General features: G+C 37.8%; 1 protein-coding gene across 3 annotated transcripts; it reads right to left on the minus strand.

Annotated features, from left to right (window-relative positions):
- Positions 1-1,413: 1,413 nt before the first annotated feature.
- Positions 1,414-21,741, minus strand: MYOT (myotilin). Of its 3 annotated transcripts, XM_023195643.2 has the most exons (11): positions 21,646-21,733; positions 19,058-19,142; positions 18,576-18,706; positions 13,546-13,720; positions 11,922-12,023; positions 8,689-8,738; positions 7,455-7,587; positions 5,973-6,180; positions 3,061-3,226; positions 2,267-2,400; positions 1,414-2,052 (listed from the first exon to the last, which is right to left on the minus strand). In XM_023195643.2, exons 3-11 carry the CDS (start codon positions 18,584-18,586, stop codon positions 1,880-1,882), a joined length of 1,152 nt encoding a protein of 383 aa, XP_023051411.1. In that variant the 5' UTR covers positions 18,587-18,706; positions 19,058-19,142; positions 21,646-21,733; the 3' UTR covers positions 1,414-1,879. The 3 variants fall into 3 exon arrangements, with proteins under 3 accessions (XP_023051411.1, XP_023051420.1, XP_023051401.1); XM_023195652.2 differs by lacking the exon at positions 18,576-18,706 and having other exon boundaries at positions 21,646-21,741; XM_023195633.2 differs by having other exon boundaries at positions 18,576-19,142.
- Between the last annotated feature and the right edge of the window lie 1,998 nt (positions 21,742-23,739).

Raw genomic sequence — 23,739 nt, forward strand, 5'->3', positions numbered from 1 at the left:
GGCTTAAAAATCGTATCATTCATTATCACGGGCTTCTCTTTCTCGAATACCTTTAACATTTATCGCCTTGTTAGTCTCCACATCCACCTCCGTGAAAGGTAGGTGTTTTTGTCCTCATTTTAGGCCTGAAGAAACCGAGACGCTGAGAAATGAAATAATTCACTGAAAGTTGGGGCCAAGTCTGTTGGATGCCCAAGCCCAAATGCCTAACCGTGACCCCACGCTGCTGCTGCTGCTACTTGCAGAAACTGGTTATTAACCGAGAGCTGTTGCTGGAAGTAGCTTCCACTCTCCTGCCCCCCTAATGTAAAAATAGATGAAAAACCCTGCTGTGATTATGCGAAAGGGCAGGCCAAAACAGGAGTCCTTGGGAGCCCAGACCCATATCTGACCCAGAAGCTTTGCAAAGATGAGAAGGTTGGTAAACCAGCTATAGAAAAGGCCAAACTAATTTGGCTGTAAATTAAGGCAGCCAAAAACCCTCCAGGATGTAAGACCAGGACGGATTCTCGTGTTGATAAAAAGGAAAATAAAGTGGAATCCAGTCCAAAGGCCGCAGGGAAACGTGCAAAGAAAACACTAAACAGTTTTGAAAGTAAAACAGAAAGCCACTTTCGTTATTTCCCTGAAAGAGATGTAGACTGATGTCGATAAATGCTGTTTTATGTATAGATAAAAAGCAAAACTGGGCCACACAGTAGTGAGGGTCAAAAACTACCATTGATGAGAGGAACAGGAGAGGCCTCGCAAAAGGCTGACAGCCAGTGAACTAGAGGCCCGAGAGGGAAAAAAAGCTTTGGAATAGTTTTAACAAAAGGATTTGGGCTTTCCTGTACTGGGACTCTCAGCTGTTCACAAAATTATGCTTTCTAAAGTAACAGGTTATCTGAAATTGAAATTATTGGAGGAAAAACACCTATAAATAGGTATTCAAATTTACATAATACTAGTTTTTTTTTTTTTTTTTTTTTAGAGAGGGAGTCTCCCTATGTTTCCCAGTATGGCCTCAAACTCCTGATCTTAAGAGATCCCCCAGTTCAACCTCTCCCAGCAGCTGGGACTACAGGGCTGTCAAATTTACATTAACTATGAGAATTAAGCAGGTAACCTCGAGAGACTATTCTTATTCCTTTGAGCATAACAGACTGAAAAATCCTGAAGAATTAGAGACCTGTTTGGTTAAAAGAAAATCACAAATTCGGTAGATTCAGTCATGATTTAAGTTAATCGTGGTTGCCTTTGAAGTGCAAACCATGGAAAGTCTAGCTCAGTTTTCTAGAGGAATTGGCTGAGCTGTAAGTGAGCTTCACACTGTTCTAGAATATAACATTCCTCTTTTGGAACTTGTTATTCATAGGTTTTGCTGAGTGGAGTTTTATTTTACAGATCTAGACTTTTGTGAAGAGGAGACAGTCCGTTTTAAATATTTGAATTTTATTCTCTTTTGACATAAAACTGTGGAACACTCAGATAATCTATACCATGTTAGTATTCCTACAAGAGAAAACGGGTAAAACAGTATTTAGAAAGCAGTACCAATAAATGTTATTACAAGCATTAGATGTGTTTAAAAAGTTGATACTAATTTATAACCTGTAATTGTTAAATGTGTATGACTTAAATGTTAAAATCCTGTATTTTAAGATGGTCTTCTACAGTTACAAATCCATATACCCAGATTTCCTGTAGGCTTCACAAATCGGAGGAGTACATAGAATGTGCAAGAGTCAAAGGATAAATAATATTATAAATATATATTAACTATATTACCTAATTAAAACCATAATCTGTTAATACAGCTATGGATTAATTTCAAAAAAATGTGATCAATTGTATTACTAATGGTGTAGTTGGCTGTTTTCCAATGTTGGTAAAGTTATTAAAGTTCTTCACTTTCATAGAGTCCAGATTGAGCTGCCAAACGCTGAAATTCTCCTTCTGGGTTAAAAGCTTGTTTTACATCCAAACCTCTCCCGTTCAGTGCTAAATATTTGCTGAATGTTGGTCGAACCCGTAACTGCTTAGGAGCTGGAAGGGTTTGGTTTGGACGTGCTGAAATAGATCACATAAAAGTTGATTCAGAAAACCTGTTCTCACCAAATTGGTCACCTAAGTATTTATTATCAGACAGGAAAAGAAAAAAGAACCAAAACTGATTATATATGGGGAAAATCTCTCAACTTTTATAGTCTGCTGGAATTTGCATTTCTTATTAAATCTTCCTAGTTAAATCCCTTATAATACTTTGGTTAATAGTATGACATACCCGTAACGTCTAATCTTGTGTTACATGTTGTCACTCCAGCTTCATTAACTGCTGACACAGTATACCATCCAGCATCTTTCTTGTTTACATCTTTTATCAGTAAAGTAACTCTTCCAGTGTTATCTTGATATAAGCTGAAAAACATTTTAAGAAATGAAAGTACAGGAATTATTTCTGGGAAGTGGATGTCTCTGACCTACAGTCAGACTGAGAAGAAAAAAAATTGGAAAATTCCCAAGCTGTATCTATTTATTGCCAAATAGCTATTGGTTTTCTTGAATTAAACATCCCCCCTTGGGTGCTGTCTCTCTCTGCCCTTCAGTCTGTCCCCTGATCCCTGATGGTCTCTGTCATTCATCGGGTGTGTCTGTGTTTGTATTTATGTGTATATATAGGGGAAGGGAGGGGTTCTGACCTGTTCTCTTATCTGTCTCCTACCTCCTCCTTTGTTTAATAAAGGCTGAAGCTTTTTTGTAAAGAAAAAAAGGAAACGGAAGCTTTTTTGTAAAGAAACAATGAATCTTGTTAGAGAAGAAACCTTGAGCCATCTTTCATCATCGTTGATAAAGAGATAAATCCTAGTCTGCTTTATGCCTTACATTTCTGATTAGTGGAATCTGGCTTACTGAAGTTTTCTTATATTTATTATCTAATAAATATTTTATTATATTATTCTTTAGTGTTTTAAAAACTAGACAAATTGAGATAAATGCATGCCATTTATAATGCATGTTAAAAAGTATAACTGGATTCACCCAAATAAACTATAGTAAGTCTAGAAATACATATCCTACCTTATTCGGTCAGTGTTGAATTGTACCATTTCATTATTTCTTTTCCAGAAAAGCTTTGGTGGAGGTATAGCCGAGATCTGGCATTCTAGTTTCACTGAGTCTCCCTCTAAAACTTTTTTGCTCTGTGGTTTGTAGATAAACATTGGTGCTCTTTTATGTTCTTTTGCTATATATTAATAAAAAAATTCAAGTGTTTGAAATATTGTAAAAAAGGTATTAAATCATTATGAAATTTGTATGTTGATATTAAAATGTTAAAACCAACAGCAACAGAATTAGAAACTTTTAGTTAAAAAGACATGCAATACTATTTTATTATACCATTCAGAATTCTAAACTCTAATGTAATGATTCATTGAATTGATAATCAGATAATTATATTTCATTCAAACTTAAGTCATATTCTTTTTTTTTTTTGAGGCGAAGTCTTGTTCTTTTGCCCAGGCTGGAGTGCAGTGGTTTGATCTTGGCTCACTGCAACCTCCGCCTCCCAGGTTCAAGGAATTCTCCTGCCACAGCCTCCTGAGGAGCTAGGATTACAGGCGTGCACCACACCCGGCTAATTTTTGTATTTTTTTTAGTGGACATGGGGTTTTGCCATGTTAGCCAGGCTGATCTCTTAACTCCTGGCCTCAAGTGATCTGCCCACCTCAGCCTCGTAAAGTGTTGGGATTATAGGCATGAGCCACTGCGCCTGGCCCAAATTTAAGTTGTATTTTTTAATCATCTCATCTACAGGGAGGCGGCATGAGTGATGGAAAGAGTATCAGACAACTTGGGTTCAAATTACCTAGTGGCTCCACGAGCCATGCAAAATTGATAAAATTTTGTTTAGTTTCTCTGAGTCTCAGTTTTATCTATTGTTTAAAAAAAAAAATCCAGGTAGTAGTAACTGTTGTATCTACCACACAAAATAATTGTAAGGAACAAATGAGATAATAAACAAAGAGATACTTTGTAAATTGTGAAGGAATATGGGAATATCAGTCATTATTATGACCTTGTTTTCCTACCTGAGGGGAGAGAGGAAAGGATAGTTCAGTACCATAACTCTGATTTTTCTGAAGGAGAGATGAAATTAAACAGATGGCAGCCAAGATCTCTTTCAGCTCTACTATTGTAGTATTTCTGAAGCAATTGGTTCAAGTAAGATTTGCCTAAACTTTAATCACTTAAATTGTATGTGTTTTTGAAAATTTCCAGCTCACTAGTTTTTCCCTTAGATTGAGGTCCTTTGGTATATTATGGAATAATCTTAAAGATTTTTGTATTGATCTGGGTGGAATATAAACTCAAGAAATAGTTTATCCTTTAACCTGATCAAACTTTTGTATAATAAACAGTGAATTATAGCAAAATATCTCTTATGCAATATACAATGGTATTAAGTATTAAAAATGTGATATGAGTTGAGTATCCATTATCTGAAATGCTTGGGAGCAGAAGTGTTTTGGATTTCTGATTTTTTAATTTTATTTTAGAATATTAGCGTTATACTTGTTGAACATCCTTAATCTGAAAATCCAGAATGCTCTAATGAACATTTCCTTTGTGTGTCATGTCGATTTTGGAGCATCTTAAAGATTTCAGATTTTTGGATTAGGGATACTCAACTTGTATATTTAAAGCATTTAAAGTGTAAAATTTAGGCCGGGCGCGGTGGCTCAAGCCTGTAATCCCAGCACTTTGGGAGGCCGAGACGGGCGGATCACGAGGTCAGGAGATCGAGACCATCCTGGCTAACACGGTGAAACCCCGTCTCTACTAAAAAATACAAAAACTAGCCGGGCGAGGTGGCGGGCGCCTGTATTCCCAGCTACTCGCGAGGCTGAGGCAGGAGAATGGCGTGACCCGGGAGGCGGAGCTTGCAGTGAGCTGAGATCCGGCCACAGTACTCCATCCCGGTTGACAGAGTGAGACTCTGCCTCAAAAAAAAAAAAAAAAAAAAAGTGTAAAATTTAAAAACCAGACACCAGTTTTATAAGAACTGCCCTACTTAAGACAGATTTGAGACATAAATGTAGCCATACCTGTTTTCTAAAGCAAGTAGGACTGTTTTGGTTATAGTTAGAGATTAGTTTCCTAGTAAAAAGGGCATAGTCTAAGATTAAAAGTTGATATTTACTCTTAATTTTTTAAGAAATTTTTTAAAACAAGGTCTTACTCTGTCACCCAGGCTGGAGTACAGTGATGCAATCATAGCTCACTGTAACCTCAAACTCCAGGCTCAAGTTATCCTCCCACCTTAGCCTCTCTAGTAGCTGGCACCACTATGCCCAGCTAATTTTTTTTATTTTTTGTAGAGACAAAGAAGGTCTTGCTATTTGTTACCCCGCTGGTCTCAAACTCCTTGGCTCAAGTGATCCTCCCACCTTGGCGCCTCTTAAAGTGTTGGGATTACAGGCCTGAGTCACTATACCCTTCCTACTCTTCATTTTTAAACTATGTATTTAACATTATGACAGATTATGATAATTCCGTAATATCATGAGTCAGATTGATTATTTTTATTATCCTCATTTTGGAGAAACAAAGACCAGAGAAATGATTAGACTGAGATTTTTATTTTGAGACTCTATAGTTACATCTAGAAATGCTTATGCTTCCTTATTTGGTTTGTCTAAAATTGTATGACTTTTCTTTCCAGAAAAGCTTTGGTGATAGATCTTTCATTCTAGTTTCACTGACTTTCCTTTACATATATATGTGTGTGTGTGTGTGTGTATGTGTATGTGTGTGTACATATATGTATATTTTTTCCTGTGGTTTGTAGATAAAAATGGACAGTCCAATAAGTTGTGTAGACATTAACCTTAAATATGAAGTCTGCTGGGCTTTTCTTTTAAAATACCTTCTTTTTTTCAATACTTCTGGATTTTAAGGAATTCTCAAGGGTCTTTTTGGAGGCTTACCAAGGACATCCAGCTGCACAGTGAAGGTGGCTTCTCCTGCTCTATTCCTGGCAACACATGCATAAGCCCCTGCATCTGAAGCTCTGACTACTTCAAAGATGAGTGAATGAAGACCCTTCTCAGACACTATCATTTTGTGCAAATCATCTGATTGAACTGGTCTTCCATTTAGATACCATGACACATCAGGAGCTGGCAGTCCGCTTACCTAGAAAGAAAAACACAAGGAGATGGCAGAATTTTAAAACATTACATCACTGAAACCTATTTGTCCATATATGAATTTAAACAGTTCCCGTATCTGAATGGGTTTGTGATTGAAATGCAAAGCAAGGGCTCAAAAGGTATTTATACTTTTTTAAACAAAACATTGGAAAATAAGATCCTTGAAATTAATATAGTATTTTTAGACTATCTCAAACCATAACTCTTTTACATGCAACCTCAGTCTCTTTATGAACTCTTAATTACTATACTTAGAACATTAATTTACATTACATTGATTTCTATAAGGAATATAGAAGTCATATTGCTTTTCTGGCTAAATGTGACTGCAAATGAAGTCACAGAGGCACATATATATGAGGCTTGCTGATCTAATGAATAATTTTTCTAAAACAGAGTGTTCTTGAGCTATAGTTTGACATATAAATGGCAATATGTTAAGTGTTTTTACATAAACTGTTAATGAAATCCAAAGCTTTAACATTAACTTTAGTTCATAAGGAATCTGGAAAAAAAATTTTATAACGAAAAGTTCTCCAAAATAAGGATAATAAAAAGGTAACCTCTTCTAAAGAGCTTTTCTAGTCTGAGGGACTCTTTTAGGGCAAAAGAAAGCAGGGTGGCTTGAATTTCTTGATAGAGGAGAATTGGAGAGACATTATACGTTAAGCCTGGGCACAGTGGCTTACGCCTGTAATCCCAACACTTTGGGAAGCCAAGGTGAGTGGATCGCCTTGAACCCAGGAGTTCTAGACTAGCTGGGCATGGTGGCATGTGTCTGTAGTTTCAGCTGCTAGGGAGGCTGAGGTGGGAGGATGGCTTGAACCTGGAAGACAGGTTGCAGTGAGCTGAGATTGCACCATTGCACTCCAGCGTGGGTGACAGAGCAAGACCCTGTCTCAAAAAAAAAAGGCATTATAGTTTACAAATTCTATTGTTCTGATAGCTTCACTTATAAAGAGTATTTATGAGGTATACCTATTTACGATTAATCCTCATAACTTTTTGGGGTATTATCCCATTTTACAGATGAAGAGACAAAAGCACAGAGAGGTTAAATGACTTGTCTAAGGTTGCTTAGCTGGAAAGTGGCAGAGCCAGAATTCAAACCCACTTCAGTTTGGCTTCAGAATTTGTGTTCTTGTCCATTGTACATTGTACGTACTGCTTTGCAAGCTATGAGGTAGGAAAAGGACATTTTTCAAAACAGTATCCCATTGTTAATTTCCCCCCAGTACTTTTGAACTCTTCTCTTACTTTGAAGTCCATTCTGCAGAATCTTCCTTCATCAATCGACATGTTCTCTGGCACTTGAATGAAACGTGGTGGGTAAAATTTCTCCTGGATTGCATCCTGATCATTCACATCTCCCCTTGAGGATGATCTACTTCTACAAGAATATTTCGATAACAACTATATGTAAATATTATCATTGCTTTTCATTTTGCACAAGTATAGTTTAGCCATCAACTTCACTTTTTTTGCAATGGAGTTTCACTCTTGTTGCCCAGGCTGGAGTGCAGTGGCCCAATCTCAGCTCACTCGGGAGGCTAAGGCAGGAGAATCGCTTGAACTTGGGAGGCGGAGGTTGCAGTGAGCCTAGATCACGTCGCTGCACTCCAGCCTGGACAACAGAGTGAGAGTCTGTCTCAAAAATAAATAAATAAATCCAAATTAAGTTTTTGACGTTTTTCTATAGGGGTGGTGTGAACATGTATATGGTGATATTCAGAGATGTATTTCAGTTATACCAACCTCCGCCTCTTGGGTTCAAGCGGTTCTCCTGCCTCAGCCTCCCGAGTAGCTGGAATTATAGGCATGTGCCACTACACCTGGCTAATTTTGTATTTTTAGTAGAGACGGGGTTTCACTATGTTGATCAGCCTGGTCTTGAACTCCTGACCTCAGGTGATCTACCCACCTTGGCCTTCCAAAGTGCTAGGATTACAGGTGTTAGCCACCGCGTCCAGCCTAGCCATCAAATTTGAAACCAGAGAATCTACTATTTGATCTGATAGTGTTAATAACAATGGAGAGAGGCCATAGGGCTGTATTTACCTGTGGCATATTTGATGACTATTAGAAATGGTAGCAATTTAGAAATATCTGGTACAAATTGTACATCTTAGTTTCTCTTTTACAATGCCATCAATTGATGAAGAAATGATCTATTAAAATGCCCAGTACCCAGTAGAGTATTCTTACCACCAAAGACTGTATAATTAGAATTGGGTCTCCATTGTCATGAGAAAATTGTTTAATATGAAAGCATGGTCCTGGCTTATTTGACCAAAACGTTAAAAAATTCCCCTGTGATAGTTTTGATAATTAACGTCAAAATTTTGGTCGTCATCTCAGACATTAGAAAATACACATTGTATTTTTTAAAAGATATAGAGTAGGCTCGAGGGCTTTATAAATATTACATTTTTAAGCTGAAAATATTTTAGGTAGGAAAACATACATTTCTTTAAAATTAAAAAATTTTTACCTTACTTGTGATGTAGGAACTTGCAGTCGCGCATGTTCTGAGTTATGTTGCTTGAAATTAAAACAAAGTAAGAATGTTTACATGCAATTGTTAGCTTGAATGAAGCAGAATTAAGTATAGTTGAAAGGAACATTCCTATTTTGGCTCTATTTGTACAGCCCTGGTAAGTTCTATACATTCAGCTTTTAAGCACTTAAAATACAGTACACTGATATACTACCACTCTAGCAAGAAAGCCCAGAATTAATAGGACTGTTTAACAAATATTATTTGTGAAAATTAGCTAGACTTGGAATTGATGGTGGTTCATTTTTCGAACGACTGTTTTATGACAAAGGATGATGTGTCTCCCTGGTGCATTTGAAATGAGAGCGCAGAGTACAGATTGTCCTTTAGTAAAACAGGAATAGACATGAAGTCACTTGTATTGGCAGTAGATACAGGGTATTATGCCTGCTGCTCAAAAGTGGCACCAACAGCAGTAAACACATATTAGACTGGAAAATTCTTCTCTTTTTAGCTCATGGCACAAAATCCTGATGGACTTCACAAAAGGTATGTGTAGAGCTATGAACAAGCTTTGTAAAATAGCGTTAATTCCTGTTTAATAAAGTTATATTTAAGCAAACATCTTATAGGATTTATATCCGAACACCAGAAAATTATTTCTATTTGAGAATGAAATCAGGGATTTATGAAAACTATAAGAGAACTAATTGATTAAGTAGTGTGTATTTTGCGTTTCACTGTGCTTAGCACAGTGGGAGATACAAAGTGGAAAATATAGACCCTACCCAAAACTATGTAGGAGCACACAAAATCTGAGTACAAATAATTTGCTTTGGGATGAATCTATTTAGCTAATGTATTTTGTCATTTTTAAGGCAAAAGCCTTGCAAATCTGTAACAATTTTTGGCTAGCCTTAAGGTTCTCTAAGCAGAATATCCAAAACCCGGTCAATTCAGTGATCAAACAAATCAACTAATTTTTTGGTAAAGTAAAAGTAATCCAATTAAAAATATCCAGGCTGGGTGTGGTGGCTAACGCCTATAATCCCAGCACTTTGGGAGGCCAAGGCAGGTGGATCACTTGAGGTCAGGAGGTCGAGACCAGCCTGGCCAACATGGTGAAACCCCATCTCTACTAAAAATACAAAAAATTAGCTGGGCATGTTGGTGCGTGCCTATAATCCCAGCTGCTTGGGAGGCTGAGGCAGGAGAGTCGCTTGAACCCGGGAGTCAGAGGTTGCAGTGAGCTGAGATTGCATCGCTGCACTCCAGCCTGGGTGACAGAGTGAGACTCCGTCTCAAAAAAAAAAAAAAAAAAAAAAAAAAAAAAAAAAAAACCCATCATCAGTATAATATTGCTTTGAGTAATTCCCCTAATAGTGATGAGTTTGTGTCTCATTTTTGCTATAATCTTCCATACCAAGCGCAGAGCCCAACATACAAGTAGGTTCTCCATGTAAATCAGTTGAATGAACAAATTCATGAACTGTTTAGTAGCCAAAAATAAATTTAAGTTCTCTTTTTGGTTTCTAGTTCTTGCTCTGGTAGACACTCATCCATCCTTTTTAGTAGGTGTAGTTGCATCAAACAGAACCAAAAAACTTAATTTCAAAGGCCGGGTGTGGTGGCTCATGCCTGTAATCCCAGCACTTTGGAGGCTGAGCTAGGTGGATCAGTTGAGCTCAGGAGTTTGAGACCAGGGTGGGTAACATGGTGAATCACCGTCTCTGCTAAAAATACAAAAATTAGCCAGCATGGTGTGCGCACCTATAGTCCTGTCTATTCGGGAGTCTGAGGCACGAGAATCACTTGAAGTTGGGAGGCCAAGGTTGGAAAAAAAAAAAACTGAATTTCAGTTTTCTGCCTTTGGAACCTAGGAATACTTGTGTTCCTAGTTTAATCTCTTTGGCTCCTAGTTTCTTGTGGACTTTTTGAAGGGAATGAAAGGTAACTACAGAAGGAAGAAAGAGTGCTAACATTCAGTCTACCTGTCCAGCTGAACATTTTTCTTTTTTTATTTGAGATGGAGTCTCGCTCTGTCACCCAGGCTGGAGTGCAGTGGAGCGATTTTGGTTCACTGCAATCTCCATTTCCTGGGTTCAAGCGATTCTTCTGCCTCAGCCTCCTGAGTAGCTGGGACTACAGGCGTGTGCCACCACGCCCAGCTAATTTTCATATTTTCAGTAGAGTCTGGGTTTCACCATGTTGGCTAGGATCGTCTCAATCTCTTGACCTTGTGATCCACCTGCCTTGGCTTCCCAAAGTGCTGAGATTACAGGTGTGAGCCACCATGCCCAGCCACCGACTGTACATTTTCTTTGGGGTTAAGTTTACTTGTTAAAATCAAGTTGAGGCCAGGTGTGGTGGCTAACACCTGTAATCCCAGCACTTTTGGAGGCTGAGGTGTCCCAGCCTGGCCAACATGGTGAAACCCCATCTCTATTAAAAATACAAAAATTAGCTGGGCCTGGTGGTGTGCACCTGTAATCCCAGCTACTTGAGAGGCTGAGGCAAGAGAATCATTTGAAGCCGGGAGGTGGAGTTTGCAGTGAGCTGAGGTTGCACCACTGTACTCCAGCCTGCCTGGGTGACAGAGCAAGACTGTCTAAAAAAAAAAAAAAAAAAATTGATCAGGTGCAAACCTGTGGGATACACCTCCATAAATTTAATCCCTTCTTGGAAAGGATACATTTGTTAATCTTGGAACAATTACTCATGAGGGTTTTTTTTTTTTTTTTTGGTTTTCAGAAAGCATTTTTTGAAAACAGGAATATAACAAACAGAATTGGATATTTCATTAGTACCACAAGTATATTTTAAAACATTGAAATATTAAACAGCTTGTGAGAAACGTTATAATTACTCTCATTTAGAATCTTAATTTCTGTCCTATTGAAGGTTCACAACCCATATATTCCCTGTCCGTGTAGACACTATAGAGAGTCCTAGGTCTAAGTGACCCATAAATGTCCGGATGAAAAATACCATTAGACTTCTGGTATTTTGACTTTGTAACATTGTGTATCCAGGTATTAGAACTACCAGAAAATGGGGTAAAATGTGGTAAAATTACATATATATGTTTATCATGGTCTCTTTATGTATCCAATGGTGGATGGAACTGACCGACTTTTATTTCAGATGCTATTTATAAGCATTTAGAAAAGCAGACGTTTAAAAATCACACAGAATAAAAATACTCCACTTAGAGCATTTTAATTTACCTGCGAGTCTTGTGCACCACTGTCATTCTGAGCTTGAAACACGGCAGCTGCATTCTGTGGTCCTAGCAATCTGCGAGCCATCTTCTCTTCATATGTTAGCCGCTTTAAAGAATTTATTGAGACAGTAATTAGATTTAATAAAAGATGTTTGTACAGGTGTACCTTAAAACCACTACTATAGGTCAGAACTTTAAAGAAGCATAGTTCTATCTATTGAATGATAGATTCTATGTGTGTGTGTGTTGTTTTTTTTTTGAGATGGAGTCTTGCTCTGTCACCCAGGCTGGAGTGCATTGGCACGATCTCGGCTCACTGCAACCTCTGCCTCCTGAGTTCACGCCATTCTCCTGCCTCAGCCTCCTGAGTAGCTGGGACTACAGGCACCCACCACCACACCCAGCTAATTTTTTGTATTTTTAGTAGAGGCGGGGTTTTACTGTGTTAGCCGGGATGGTCTCGATCTCCTGATCTCATGATCCGCCCGCCTTGGCCTCCCCAAATGTTGGGATTGCAGGCGTGAGCCACCGCGCCCAGCTGATTCTATGTTTTTTTTTTTTTTTTAAGTCTTTTCTTCCATTCAAAGCATTTTCCTTCTATTCTAGTACCATGTCCCTCACTTGCAGTAAAGGTTCACTTAGGCTTTCTTTTTGCTCCTGTGACAGGCAAGCATAATTGCCCTTAAATAAGGATCTCCTAAGTAAAGGGAAATTCAACCCTTTCCTCCGTTGTTCTGCATGTTCCAGTCAGCTTTATTTTTGAATATAATACTTCATGTCCTCACATTCAGAAGTAATTTTTATTTAATTTTAATTAATTAATTTATTTTTGAGACAGAGTCTCACTCTGTCGCCCAGGCTGGAGTACAGTGGCAGAATCTCGGCTCAAGGCAGCCTACACCTCCTGAGTTCAAGCAATTCTCCTTTCTCAGCCTCCCAAGTAGCTGGAATTACAGGCGCATGCCATCACACCTGGCTAATTTTTGTATTTTTAGTAGAGATGGGATTTCACCATATTGGTCAGGCTGTTCTCGAACTCCTGACCTTGGTGATCCACCTGCCTTGGCCTCCCAAAGTGCTGGGATTACAGACGTGAGCCACTGCGCCCAGCCAGAAGTAACTTTTATTAAATGAGCACTGAATATTTGATTATATTAACTTCTGATCGAGAGCAGTGCAACTGATAGGCTAAATCTATTTGTATTAAAGGCATATAGTCTGTTTAAAGATAAGTTACTAATATAATATACACAATAAGGACTACATGATAAGAATTATAGCTATAATTACCTGTCAATATTGTACATCAAAGTACACTAAGTTGACTTGACAGTAATTCCTAATAGTTATTTGGGCATCAGACATAGTTTATGAGAGGGTAATATTTAATAACAGAAAAATTTCATTAAACCATTCAGATCTTTCATTTGCTTCATTCTTTTACTACTGTAAACCAAGAGGTGATTTCATGCAGAGAGAAATGGAATAGGGCCCAAATATTCCTTCTTTTTAGATAATCTTATTCCTTGCTGATTATATGGACATAGATATGTGAGATAGAACTTCCTTATTAAAATTAGATTTTGTAGTTTAAGTGGCCTTTTGTACAAAATAGACATCTTGCCCACTTGATTTCCATTATGAAGAAGGGTGTCCTTGCATTTCAGCTTTCTTTCCAAATCTTGAATCAAAGCTTCTTTTGATCCTTGTATTTCATGATCAGGAGTTCTTGGTGTGGGCTTAGCATTTGCAGTTTGGGATGGCTTAGCATTTACAGGTTGGCCAGCTGAGAACTGTTGATAGCTTTAAAAAGGAAAAAGAAAAGATTTTAAAAAAGAAAGTCTTGGCCTCATTTTGCAAGTTACCTTTAGATATGTTGAGTTTACCACTTAGTACTACTAGTATTATTAAAAACAAATTGCCTAATAACAGTCAAGAAATATTTTATAAGGATGGTTACTATTTTTTTTTTTTCCTTTTGGCAAATGGAAATTAAGTGGCAGGAGGAAGAATTTAGATTAGACATAAGGAGGATGTCCCTAAGGAATGTGAGCGTAAGTCTAGTTAATGGCAGCCTGAGAGCTCTTCCAGTCTTATGACTAATCTCTTTAAAAAATTTTTTTTTTTTTAGATTCTGGGAGTACATGTGCAGGTTTGTTACATGGGTATATTGTGTGATGCTGGGGTTTGGCCTTCTAATTATTCTGTCACCCAGGAGGTGAACATAGTACCCAATAGGTAGTTTTTGAACCCTTGTCCACCTCCTTCCCCCCTTTCTGCTTTTGGGATCTCCAGTGTTTATTGTTTTTCATCTTTGTGTTCATGTGTACCCAATGTTTAGCTCCCATTTATAAATGAGAACATGCCCTATTTTGTTTTCTGTTTCTGTGTTAGTTTGCTCAGGATAATGGCCTCAAGCTGCATCCGTGTTACTGCAAAGGACACAATTTTGTTCTTTATTATAGCTACGATGACCGAATTTCTTGTTTGATTTGTGGGTAGATATTAAGTGGTGGTGTGCTGGAGCTGCTTCATATGGGCTGATTTTTAACATCTTTTCCCAGTTTCCTGTGATTTCATGTTATAGTTTGAAATTGGTTGTGGTGGAAATATTTACACCAGGGAAATTGGTAAGTATCACAAATAATGGCTCTTTCATCCAATGATTGTTAGACATTTACCAGCACACCACTGGCTTTTAGTGAATAATCTCTTGCTTTGAATGGAGTCTACTGTTTACACAGTCATTGACTTTCCTGTAATTTCCAATTCCTATTAATTTCATATTCTAGAAAATCCAAGTATGGCACTATATAACAGCGAATAACTTCTAAAGTAATGACAGTTTCTTCAATACTGCTGAAGTGATTTTTAGAGAAAGAATAGGATGATTCGAGGAAGGAGAAAGAAATGTAAACTGGAAAAAAAGCAAATAAATAGTCTTTATTTCAAATTTTGATCCTAAATTTTTTCTAGGATGTCCTTGCCCCTCTCATATTTCCCTTGTTGATTCTGATAGAGGATAGGGTGGTATTTAGAGAGCCTGGTATTTTTAGATCTGTTATGTAGCTTACATGTATCACAGTGCTTTATTTAGTTTTTACCTAGTTTATCCATTTAGAGCCCTGCAGGGGCTAATCTTTATTTTTAATTTTTATTTATTTTTTTGAGACAGAGTCCCACTGTGTTGCCCGGACTGGAGTGCAGTGGCGTGATCTCGGCTCACTGCAACCTCTGCCTCCTGGGTTCAGGTGATTCTCCTGTCTCAGCCTCCCAGGTAGCTGGGATTACAGGCACCCGCCACCATGCTAGGCTAATTTTTGTATTTTTAGTAGAGACAGGGTTTTGCCATGTTGGCCAGGCTGGTTTCAAACTCCTGACCTCTGGTAGTCTGCCTGCCTGGGCCTCCCAAAGTGCTGGGATTATAGGCTTGAGCCACCACACCTGGCCTGCAAGGGCTAATCTTTATTAATCTACTTAATGTGAGGAAACTAGCCACTGCCCTCAATGAGTATTTTACCATTATTATAATAAATGTTCTCTGGCCATCCAGATGAGACAATCTTGGTCTCTTCTCTGAAATGATCCTTTCCAAATATTCTCAAGGATCATTAAAAGGACTTGTGAGCTAAGTAGAAATGTATTTCCTCCAAGTAGGGCCAGAGTTTTAATTTTTACTGGCTTTGGGGACTTGGTTAGTAATCATTAGATTGTAAACATTCTGGAGAAAAAATGTGTCTTATTTCTTATCATTATATCATTTATATCCACGAACATAAATCATGGGTATAGGAGATACCATCAGTTGAGTGAATGAGTGATTTTCATGGTGTTCAGGACACTCTATTGAAAGCTAATGATACACATTTCCTCTCCTGACATTTCAGGTCTTAAGATCTTCATTGTTGTCTATATAAATCTTTCAAGTCTGATTTGTTCAGTTAATTAAATAGCCAAACAAAATGTTATTTAAAATAGTGACTTTTTTTTAAGATTGAATTCCTAGATCAAAGTGGCAAAATCTCTTTGGCCTTATAGATCTCATATTTTTTCAATCGTATGAAATTATAACAGCCCACTTTTTGTTCTTTTGTTTTTTTTTTTTTTTGCGGGGGACAGAGTTTCATTCTTGTTGTCCAGGCTGGAGTGCAATGGCATGGTCTTGGCTCACTGCAACCTCTGCCCCCCTCTGTCTCCCAGGTTCAAGCGATTCTCATGCCTCAGCCTCCCAAGTAACTGGGGTTACAGGCGCCCGCCACAACACCCTGCTAATTTTTTTGTATTTCTTTTAGTAGAGACAGGGTTTCACCATGTTGGCCAGGCTGGTCTCAAATCCCTGACCTCGGGTGATCTGTCCACCTTGGCCTCCCAAAGTGGTGGGATTACAGGTGTGAGCCACCACGCCTGGCCTAGCCTCCTGTGTTTTTTTTTAAATGTTAGCTTACCATCTTTATAAGTCACACGTTTGTTAACATGAATTAGCATTAAATAATTGTTTTTAGACTTGTCATATCTGGGAAATTCTGAATATATCTGAGAAATCCTGAAGGATTATCAAAACCAATCCTGAGAATCACTGATGTATATGTAACCTCAGTCACTTTGTTCACTAAATACCCTCATTATTCCCAGTTTAGGTGGATTAAGTGTTATGACTTGATACATGTTCCTATTTACAAACTAATAATACGTTTGCATGCTGCTTTATAGGTTCTTTCTCTATCATTAGTTACCTAACTCCTTAATATTGCTACAGACCAGAAAACTGAAACACTGGGTAGGTAAAGCGCTTGCTGAATTTCACATAGCAAGCTTTTTGGAAGGAATAACTGAGTTCCCCTCAATTTTCAGTCTGTGGTTTGATCAACTGGGTAAAATGTTTAAGAGCTTCTTATTGATGAAAACCTAAATAAAGCTTTCATACTTCTCTAGGTCAGAATTCAAGGGATTATTTTGGAAGTCAGGGCAAACTGGAGCCCATCATAGCAGTGAGGGAGTTGTGCACAAATGTTCAAAGGGCCAGGGCTTTCCACTCTGTACAGCTGGACACAAAATGGGTATCAAGTAGCTATGGGAAGATTAAAGAGTTATCTGTGGTTGCTGAAAATGGAACAGCTAAAGTGGATCTTTGATCTCTGGTTTGGGGACCTCCTAGGCTTTATTTCTTATTATATTTTTGGCTTTCTTTCTCTTTTCTTAAGTCTTTGATAACTTTCTTTTCTGGGCAGTAATATGAAATATGATTGAAAGACTTTATTAAGAAAAACAGAAAAAATTCTTTTAGATTTTAAAATGCTAATATAGGAAATATGGAAATAATAGAAAGCTAGATGGAAAATGATCATCTGAGTAAATGTAACCAAGAAAGATCTACTATATATTATGAATATAAAGGGAATTTGGGAGGGAAGAGAAAGAAAGGGCTGTCAATTATTGAAAACATCCTTTTAAATTATTAGGTTAAACCTGTGAGAATGCCATTTTTGTAGGTCAAAAACAGTTGACTATCAGCCATTTCAAATGGTTCAACTTAATGTGTCTAGTATTCTAACAAATGTTTTTGGTTTTCCTGATTTTTATTTTTTTAAATATTGAAAAGTTTTTTTTTGCAAGTTGAATTGCTATAGGCAGTTCAACTAGATTTCCAAAGTTGTCACCAATAATAGGAGTTTCTAGAAAAAATAGCCTCTAGAGAAGATTGCGAGAAACTAGCAGAGTTGAGTAATGTATTAGTAAGCCTGCAACAAAACATATTCCATGAGACAATTTTTGAGATGCCTCTGATTTGATTCTCTGATGTTCCAGCCAGCCAAGGAACCGGAAAGCTGATAGCCTTTAGTTTGCGTAAGCACAAGGTATTCAGTTCATGTTTTAAAAAAAGCATAACCACCATGTCCTTTTTCATACTAGGTTCTCCTAGGACAGTCTTAGGGTAGTTGAAGTAGCACATGTTTGCATAAGGCTTCAGTATTAGTCCTTGTATTTAGATCAACCCAACTCATTTGAACAAGATGTGGTTTTAATTATCAAAAGAAACCTTAAGGTCATAAGCCTTCATCTATTCAGGCCTTCCTTCTTCTGATCACAGTAAGGAAAATGTATATATTCAAGGTTCTGAGTTCCAGATTTTTTTATTTGTTAATTTAAGAATTTTTGAGCCAAGTGGATATTCAGGATTAGAGGGGAAAAGGGATAGGAAGAAAAGACTGAGAAGAAACTTAATAGCCTCTGCTTATGTGAGAGGAAATCCTATCTGAAGAAGAGCAAACAGGTGTTCATCTTAGCCGAGCCCAGAACCAGAGGAATTAGATTTACAGCATGAGGAGCTTAGCTTAGAACTAAAGGAAAAGTTAATTGTTCTTGGGTATGTGAGAAGTAATTTTTTTCAAAGATGGAAAATAATGGGTAAATAATATTATGGTGTAATCGGTAATTTGGATTCAGCTCAGCCTGGACACTGGAGAATGGTCAGATGACCTCTTATTGCCAGTACCCTGGTTCAGCATGTTCTAGTAGAACTATGGAATGAGACTGTAAGGTCACATTGCCTTTTTAGATAGTAAAGAATGAACTGCAGCATACCCCCAAAACTCCTACCCCCGCGCAAACTCCTCAGATATAATTACACTATACATGCGGTATATAAAAATTCACTTACTTGGAATCCATAGCGGAAGGGATTTTACTGCTATTGTAATCAGGCTGTGATGGTAATATGGAGCTGAGGAAGCTGGCTGGGGACTGGTTATAGGTGGTTGTAACCCTTTGGCCTGGGTTGGAGCCAGCAGGCTGCTGGGGAGAGGCAGGGAAAGCAGAGGAGGACATGGTGATGTGAGAGCTCACTGTTGAGGAGGCAGAAAATCTTTGCTCTGTACACTGGCGGGGCTGGATGGTAATGGAAGACTGTTTGGTCTGGCTAGAGAAGCTGGAGGTTTCTGGTCCAGGAGGCTGCAGTCTAGAGCCACATGGGTTTTGGGACTGGATGAAGTGTTTTGGACGTTCGTAGTTAAACATGCTTAGTTGGTATATGGAAGATGAAGGCAAGTTATTACTATAATAATTTGTTCCTGGAAGGGTGGGGCCCTGAATCTGGGGCCACAAGCCTGGAATTACAGAAGGTTGCAAGGAATCAGAAGCAACCTTCGTCTGCTCTTCCTTGTTGAGATCCTGAGAATACTGTGCTCCTGGCTTTGGTAGAGTGAGCTTCTCTTGAAGAATATTGTTCCTTCAAAAGAAGAAAATAATTGTTACAATTTACAATATTTGCTTAAACAATAACATTGTTTATTTGACCTTTCAGATCTTATGTGCTTGCCTGCCTTCCTTCCTTCCTTCCTTCCTTCCTTCCTTCCTTCCTTCCTTCCTTCCTTCTTTGTGTGTCTTGCTTGGTTGCCCAGGTGATTATAGCTCACTGCAGTCCCTCCAACTCCTGGACACAAGCCATCCTCCCACTGCACCCTCCAGAGTAGGGACTACACATATAAGCCCCCACACCTGGCTAATTTTTCTTTTTTCTTTCTTTTTCTTTCTTTCTTTCTTTTTTTTCTTTTCTTCTTTTTTTTTTTTATAGCGACAGGGTCTCACTATGTTACCTAGACTGGTCTTAAACTCCTAGCCTCAAGCAGTCCTCCTGCCTCAGCCTCCCTTGGTGCTGGGGTTACGGGCATGAACCACCGCACCCAGCTGAGTGCTTTTTAACTTTACAGTTCACTGCTTCTTTTTCTCTCCTTGATTCCAAACTGACCATATAACTGAACTAGATATTAATTAAGGAGTGATTGTGTGCATATGTTTGTGTAGAATATATGTTACAGGCTGCATTCCAGAGCCACTTACAAATTTTTCTGTTTTTATTATGTATTTTTAAACAGAATCATACCCTATAATTCTGTTATTTTTAGATTATACTTTCTAGTTGTTGGTCTTAATGTGCTTTTAATTATTTAGAGTTTTACTTTTTATTATTTGTTTAGTATGTATTTTAGACTAATTTTGTTTTTTGGTCTTTTTTTTCTTTTTTTTTCTGCCACACCTTTGGAGATCTCAGATAGACTAATTTTGAAATTGATTTTTGCTGTTTTACTTTCTCTTTTCAAATGGCAAACAGGAATCATACAAGTAAATAAGACACGTATGAATTTAGTCTGTACCTTACCAGGAAAAGACAGGTGCCATTCCTCCTGCTTAGCTCTGTAGTGGCCCTCCTGCCTTCCTACAGTACATCCTCATTTTCTCTTAGATGAAACATTTGCCATGAAAATCAACCCTGAGGGATTATATTTGCCTCTGATTTTTTTCCATTAGTATGGTAAACCTAAGCAGGACTATATATAGACATTATACACAAAGACTAGCCTTATAAATTGTTTTAACACTAATCCTGTTTTCATTGAAAAGATCAGATAAATTGATTCAAAATACATTTGCCTATTTTGTTTCACATTGTATAAGCCAGTCCTGAGATAATGACAAATCAAACTTTTAACTGAAAAATTAACCAAATTGTTTGTCATCATTGAAATGAAGTCTTGTAATTATTTTAGTTACTGTCTTGGATAAAATGTTAATAAAACTTTTCCAGACCAAAGAGTTTCATCCTAAATAATAGGATACTTTCAAAAAATAGTATTTCAAGGTTGCCTATGTAGTTTAAATTAAAACTAGCAATTTTAGAAAAAAACAGAAATGCAACTAAGCAGCCAAGAGAAAGACGCTATTGAAAAAGAATACTTAAAAAGTTAAATATTCCTTAATTTCAAGTTTATGAACACAAATACATTAAACTAGAATGCATTTTAGAAATGAACTACTTTAGGCATTTTAAATTGCTGGGAAAAAACACCCTGAAGGAGGGCCTTGAGTAGATCTAAAAAAAAAAAGTCGATATCAAGGCAAGTAGTTTTGTAGTTATCGGTTTATTCAGTCTGTTGCAGAATTGAATCCAGAGTTTGATTCCTAAATTTCTTTCTGGGCAGGTACACTATTGAGGCTCATTTCAGATAGCAAGAAATAAACCATTTATGAAATAGTAGATATTTTCCAAAAACAGTTCCCTTTTTTTCTTTACATATATTTTCAGAATGTCAACTGTCTTGTACATGTTGATTTGGCCTACATTGTTAATAATTAGCGATATTTTAAAAAGCCCAATTAAAAATGTTATTTCATAAGTTTCATTTTATCCATGTGTCAACAAAATTTTATACAGACATTTATACAGGTAATTCTGTAAGTTTTTATGTTTGTAGTTACTGTTCAACAATTCTATAGTAGATTCTGTTATTTGACAGTATCATTTTATTCCAAATAATGTTAAATGAATTTCAAAGATTTTTATAAATAAAGTAGTATTCAGTCTCCTGTTTTAAAAATCTTAACATTTTTTTCCTATCTCTAATATAGCATAGATTTGCACAGAGGACTGATAGAGGATATTTTGCATTCATAAGACATTACCACAGTTACATCAGATCAAGTGTCCATTTTCAAGGAAAAATGGTGATTTAAAAATGAGACACAGCTGTCTTTCCTTCTATCATTTGTATAATGCCTTCCAGTCTCAGTGAAATGAATGAGTCGTTTTCTCTTTAAATCTTTGTGTAATATCATTATAATGTTGTGGCTTTGAAACTTTTTATCTGAAAATCATCTTTGTATACACTCATCTGATTTGGACAGAAAACAAAAACAAGACCTAAAAGTGTAGTAGGAATAAAGAAGGGACTTACCCGTAGTTCCAGAGGGTGCCAGCTGGGTTTAACCCACTATTGAAGGGAAGGAAGAGGCATCTCCTTCCCTCACAGACTAATCTAGTGGCTCTGTGCTTAGTATTATAGCACCACTGACTTTTATCAGCTGCCAAACAGTGACATCTGATGTGCTTGCCTGTCCATCTACCTATGCTGGCATGTCAAAGTAAGAGTCCACAATCTAAACAATATCTCAGATGTCTTAGTGATATTTAAGGAGTGGGATTACGTGAGCTTCTTTTGCAAGCCTCTTTATTTTAGATGTGAATTTTGACTGTGAACTTTAGCAAGCTCATGTGAGGGAAGGGCGGTGAATAGGGAAATGGGAAAAATAGAAAAAAACCCTCTTATTTCTTTATTATGGTGGGGACTTTGAATTTTCCCAGTTTAAGAGACAGGACTAAAGGGGAAATAATATTTCAAGAGTGGAGTTCATCTATCTATTATAATAAGACTTCTCCAGGAATAAGACCAGTGGTAGATGGGCTCCAAATTTATTTGTATTGCATAATTCTTCATCTGAAGTCTTTTTTTCTTTTGCCTAATGAGAGTAGGATTCAATAATAGATTTGAGATCTCTCAGTACTAGCAATTTGTTCTAAGGTGGAGGGCAGTCTGGGCAAAGCAGGAGACCAGGGTCATAGTGACATGTCCCTGGCAAGGTAGGGAGGTGGAAAAACATGATTGTGTTTCTTCAGCAAGTTTTCTGAATCCATATGGCATATGCCCCTTTCGCCTAGTACTTTTATTCTAAAAGAGTTTTGAAACAAGAAACAACCAAGCAAATAAGCAATCTATATAATTAGAGCTGTCAATGTATATTCATCTCCCTTTACTCCTAGCAGTTATGTAGTTTCCTTTCACTTTTTTGTCATGGAGACCATCATGGTATTTAGGGTTTCCTTTTTTTTTTTTTTTTTTTTTTTGAGACGGAGTCTCGCTCTGTCGCCCAGGCTGGAGTGCAGTGGCCGGATCTCAGCTCACTGCAAGCTCCGCCTCCCAGGTTTACGCCATTCTCCTGCCTCAGCCTCCCTAGTAGCTGAGACTACAGGCGCCCGCCTCATCGCCCGGCTAGGTTTTTGTATTTTTTAGTAGAGACGGGGTTTCACCGTATTAGCCAGGATGGTCTCGATCTCCTGACCTTATGATCTGCCCATCTCGGCCTCCCAAAGTGCTGGGGTTACAGGCTTGAGCCACTGCACCCGGCCAGGTTTCCATTTTTGTGCAGGGAAGTAAATAATTGCAGAAGAATAAAATGTTGAATCAACAAACGTGGTGAAGTAGGGTAGGTGGCATGAGGATCCGGCCAGTGGAGTAGAATTATCTCCATGGGGTGGCTTCAGTTCCCCTCCCCCATGAGTAGATACCCCAATCTTGATTGAATTAACATGTACATTAGGGTCCAGCAAATAGATGTTTAAGCACATATGAGCCATGTAAAATTCTTCACAGCTGACCATGTAGGTGTACCTTTCTTTGGTGTTCAAAGAAAGTTTGATAATTTCTGCCTGGGCGCGCAGCCCTTAGTAGAAAAAACATGCTAGACTTGGTGAGTAGGTGGTTGCCTACAAAGTCTTATTTCAGGAGTCTCCCAAAATATTCCTTAACATCTGTTCACTGATATTTCAAATTCCATTAATAGAGACAAAGCCTTTCCATCTAAATTAGAGAGACTTAAAATGCAAATGCAAGTGATAGAATAAAAATAATAATAGCCAATATATAGCATTTATAATGAGTAAGACATGTCTTCAAGCATTTTATTATTAGTTTTTTTTTTTAGAGGCAGGGTTTTACTCTGTCACTCAGGCTGGAGTGCAGTGATATGACCAGAACTCACTGCAGCCTCAAACTCCTGGGCTCAAGAGATCCTTCCTCTGCAGCCTTTCAAGCAGCTAGGGCTACAGGCATGCACCACTATACCCAGCTAATTTTATAATTTTTTGTAGAGACAGAGTTTCGCTATGTTGCCCCAGCTGGTCTCGAACTCCTGACGTCAAGCGATCCTCCCACATCGGCTTCTCAAAGCACTGGAATTATAGGCATAAACCATATGCCCAGGCTATCTATTCT

The sequence above is a fragment of the Piliocolobus tephrosceles genome, chromosome 4, assembly GCF_002776525.5.
Source record: "Piliocolobus tephrosceles isolate RC106 chromosome 4, ASM277652v3, whole genome shotgun sequence".
Taxonomy (NCBI): Eukaryota; Metazoa; Chordata; class Mammalia; order Primates; family Cercopithecidae; genus Piliocolobus; species Piliocolobus tephrosceles.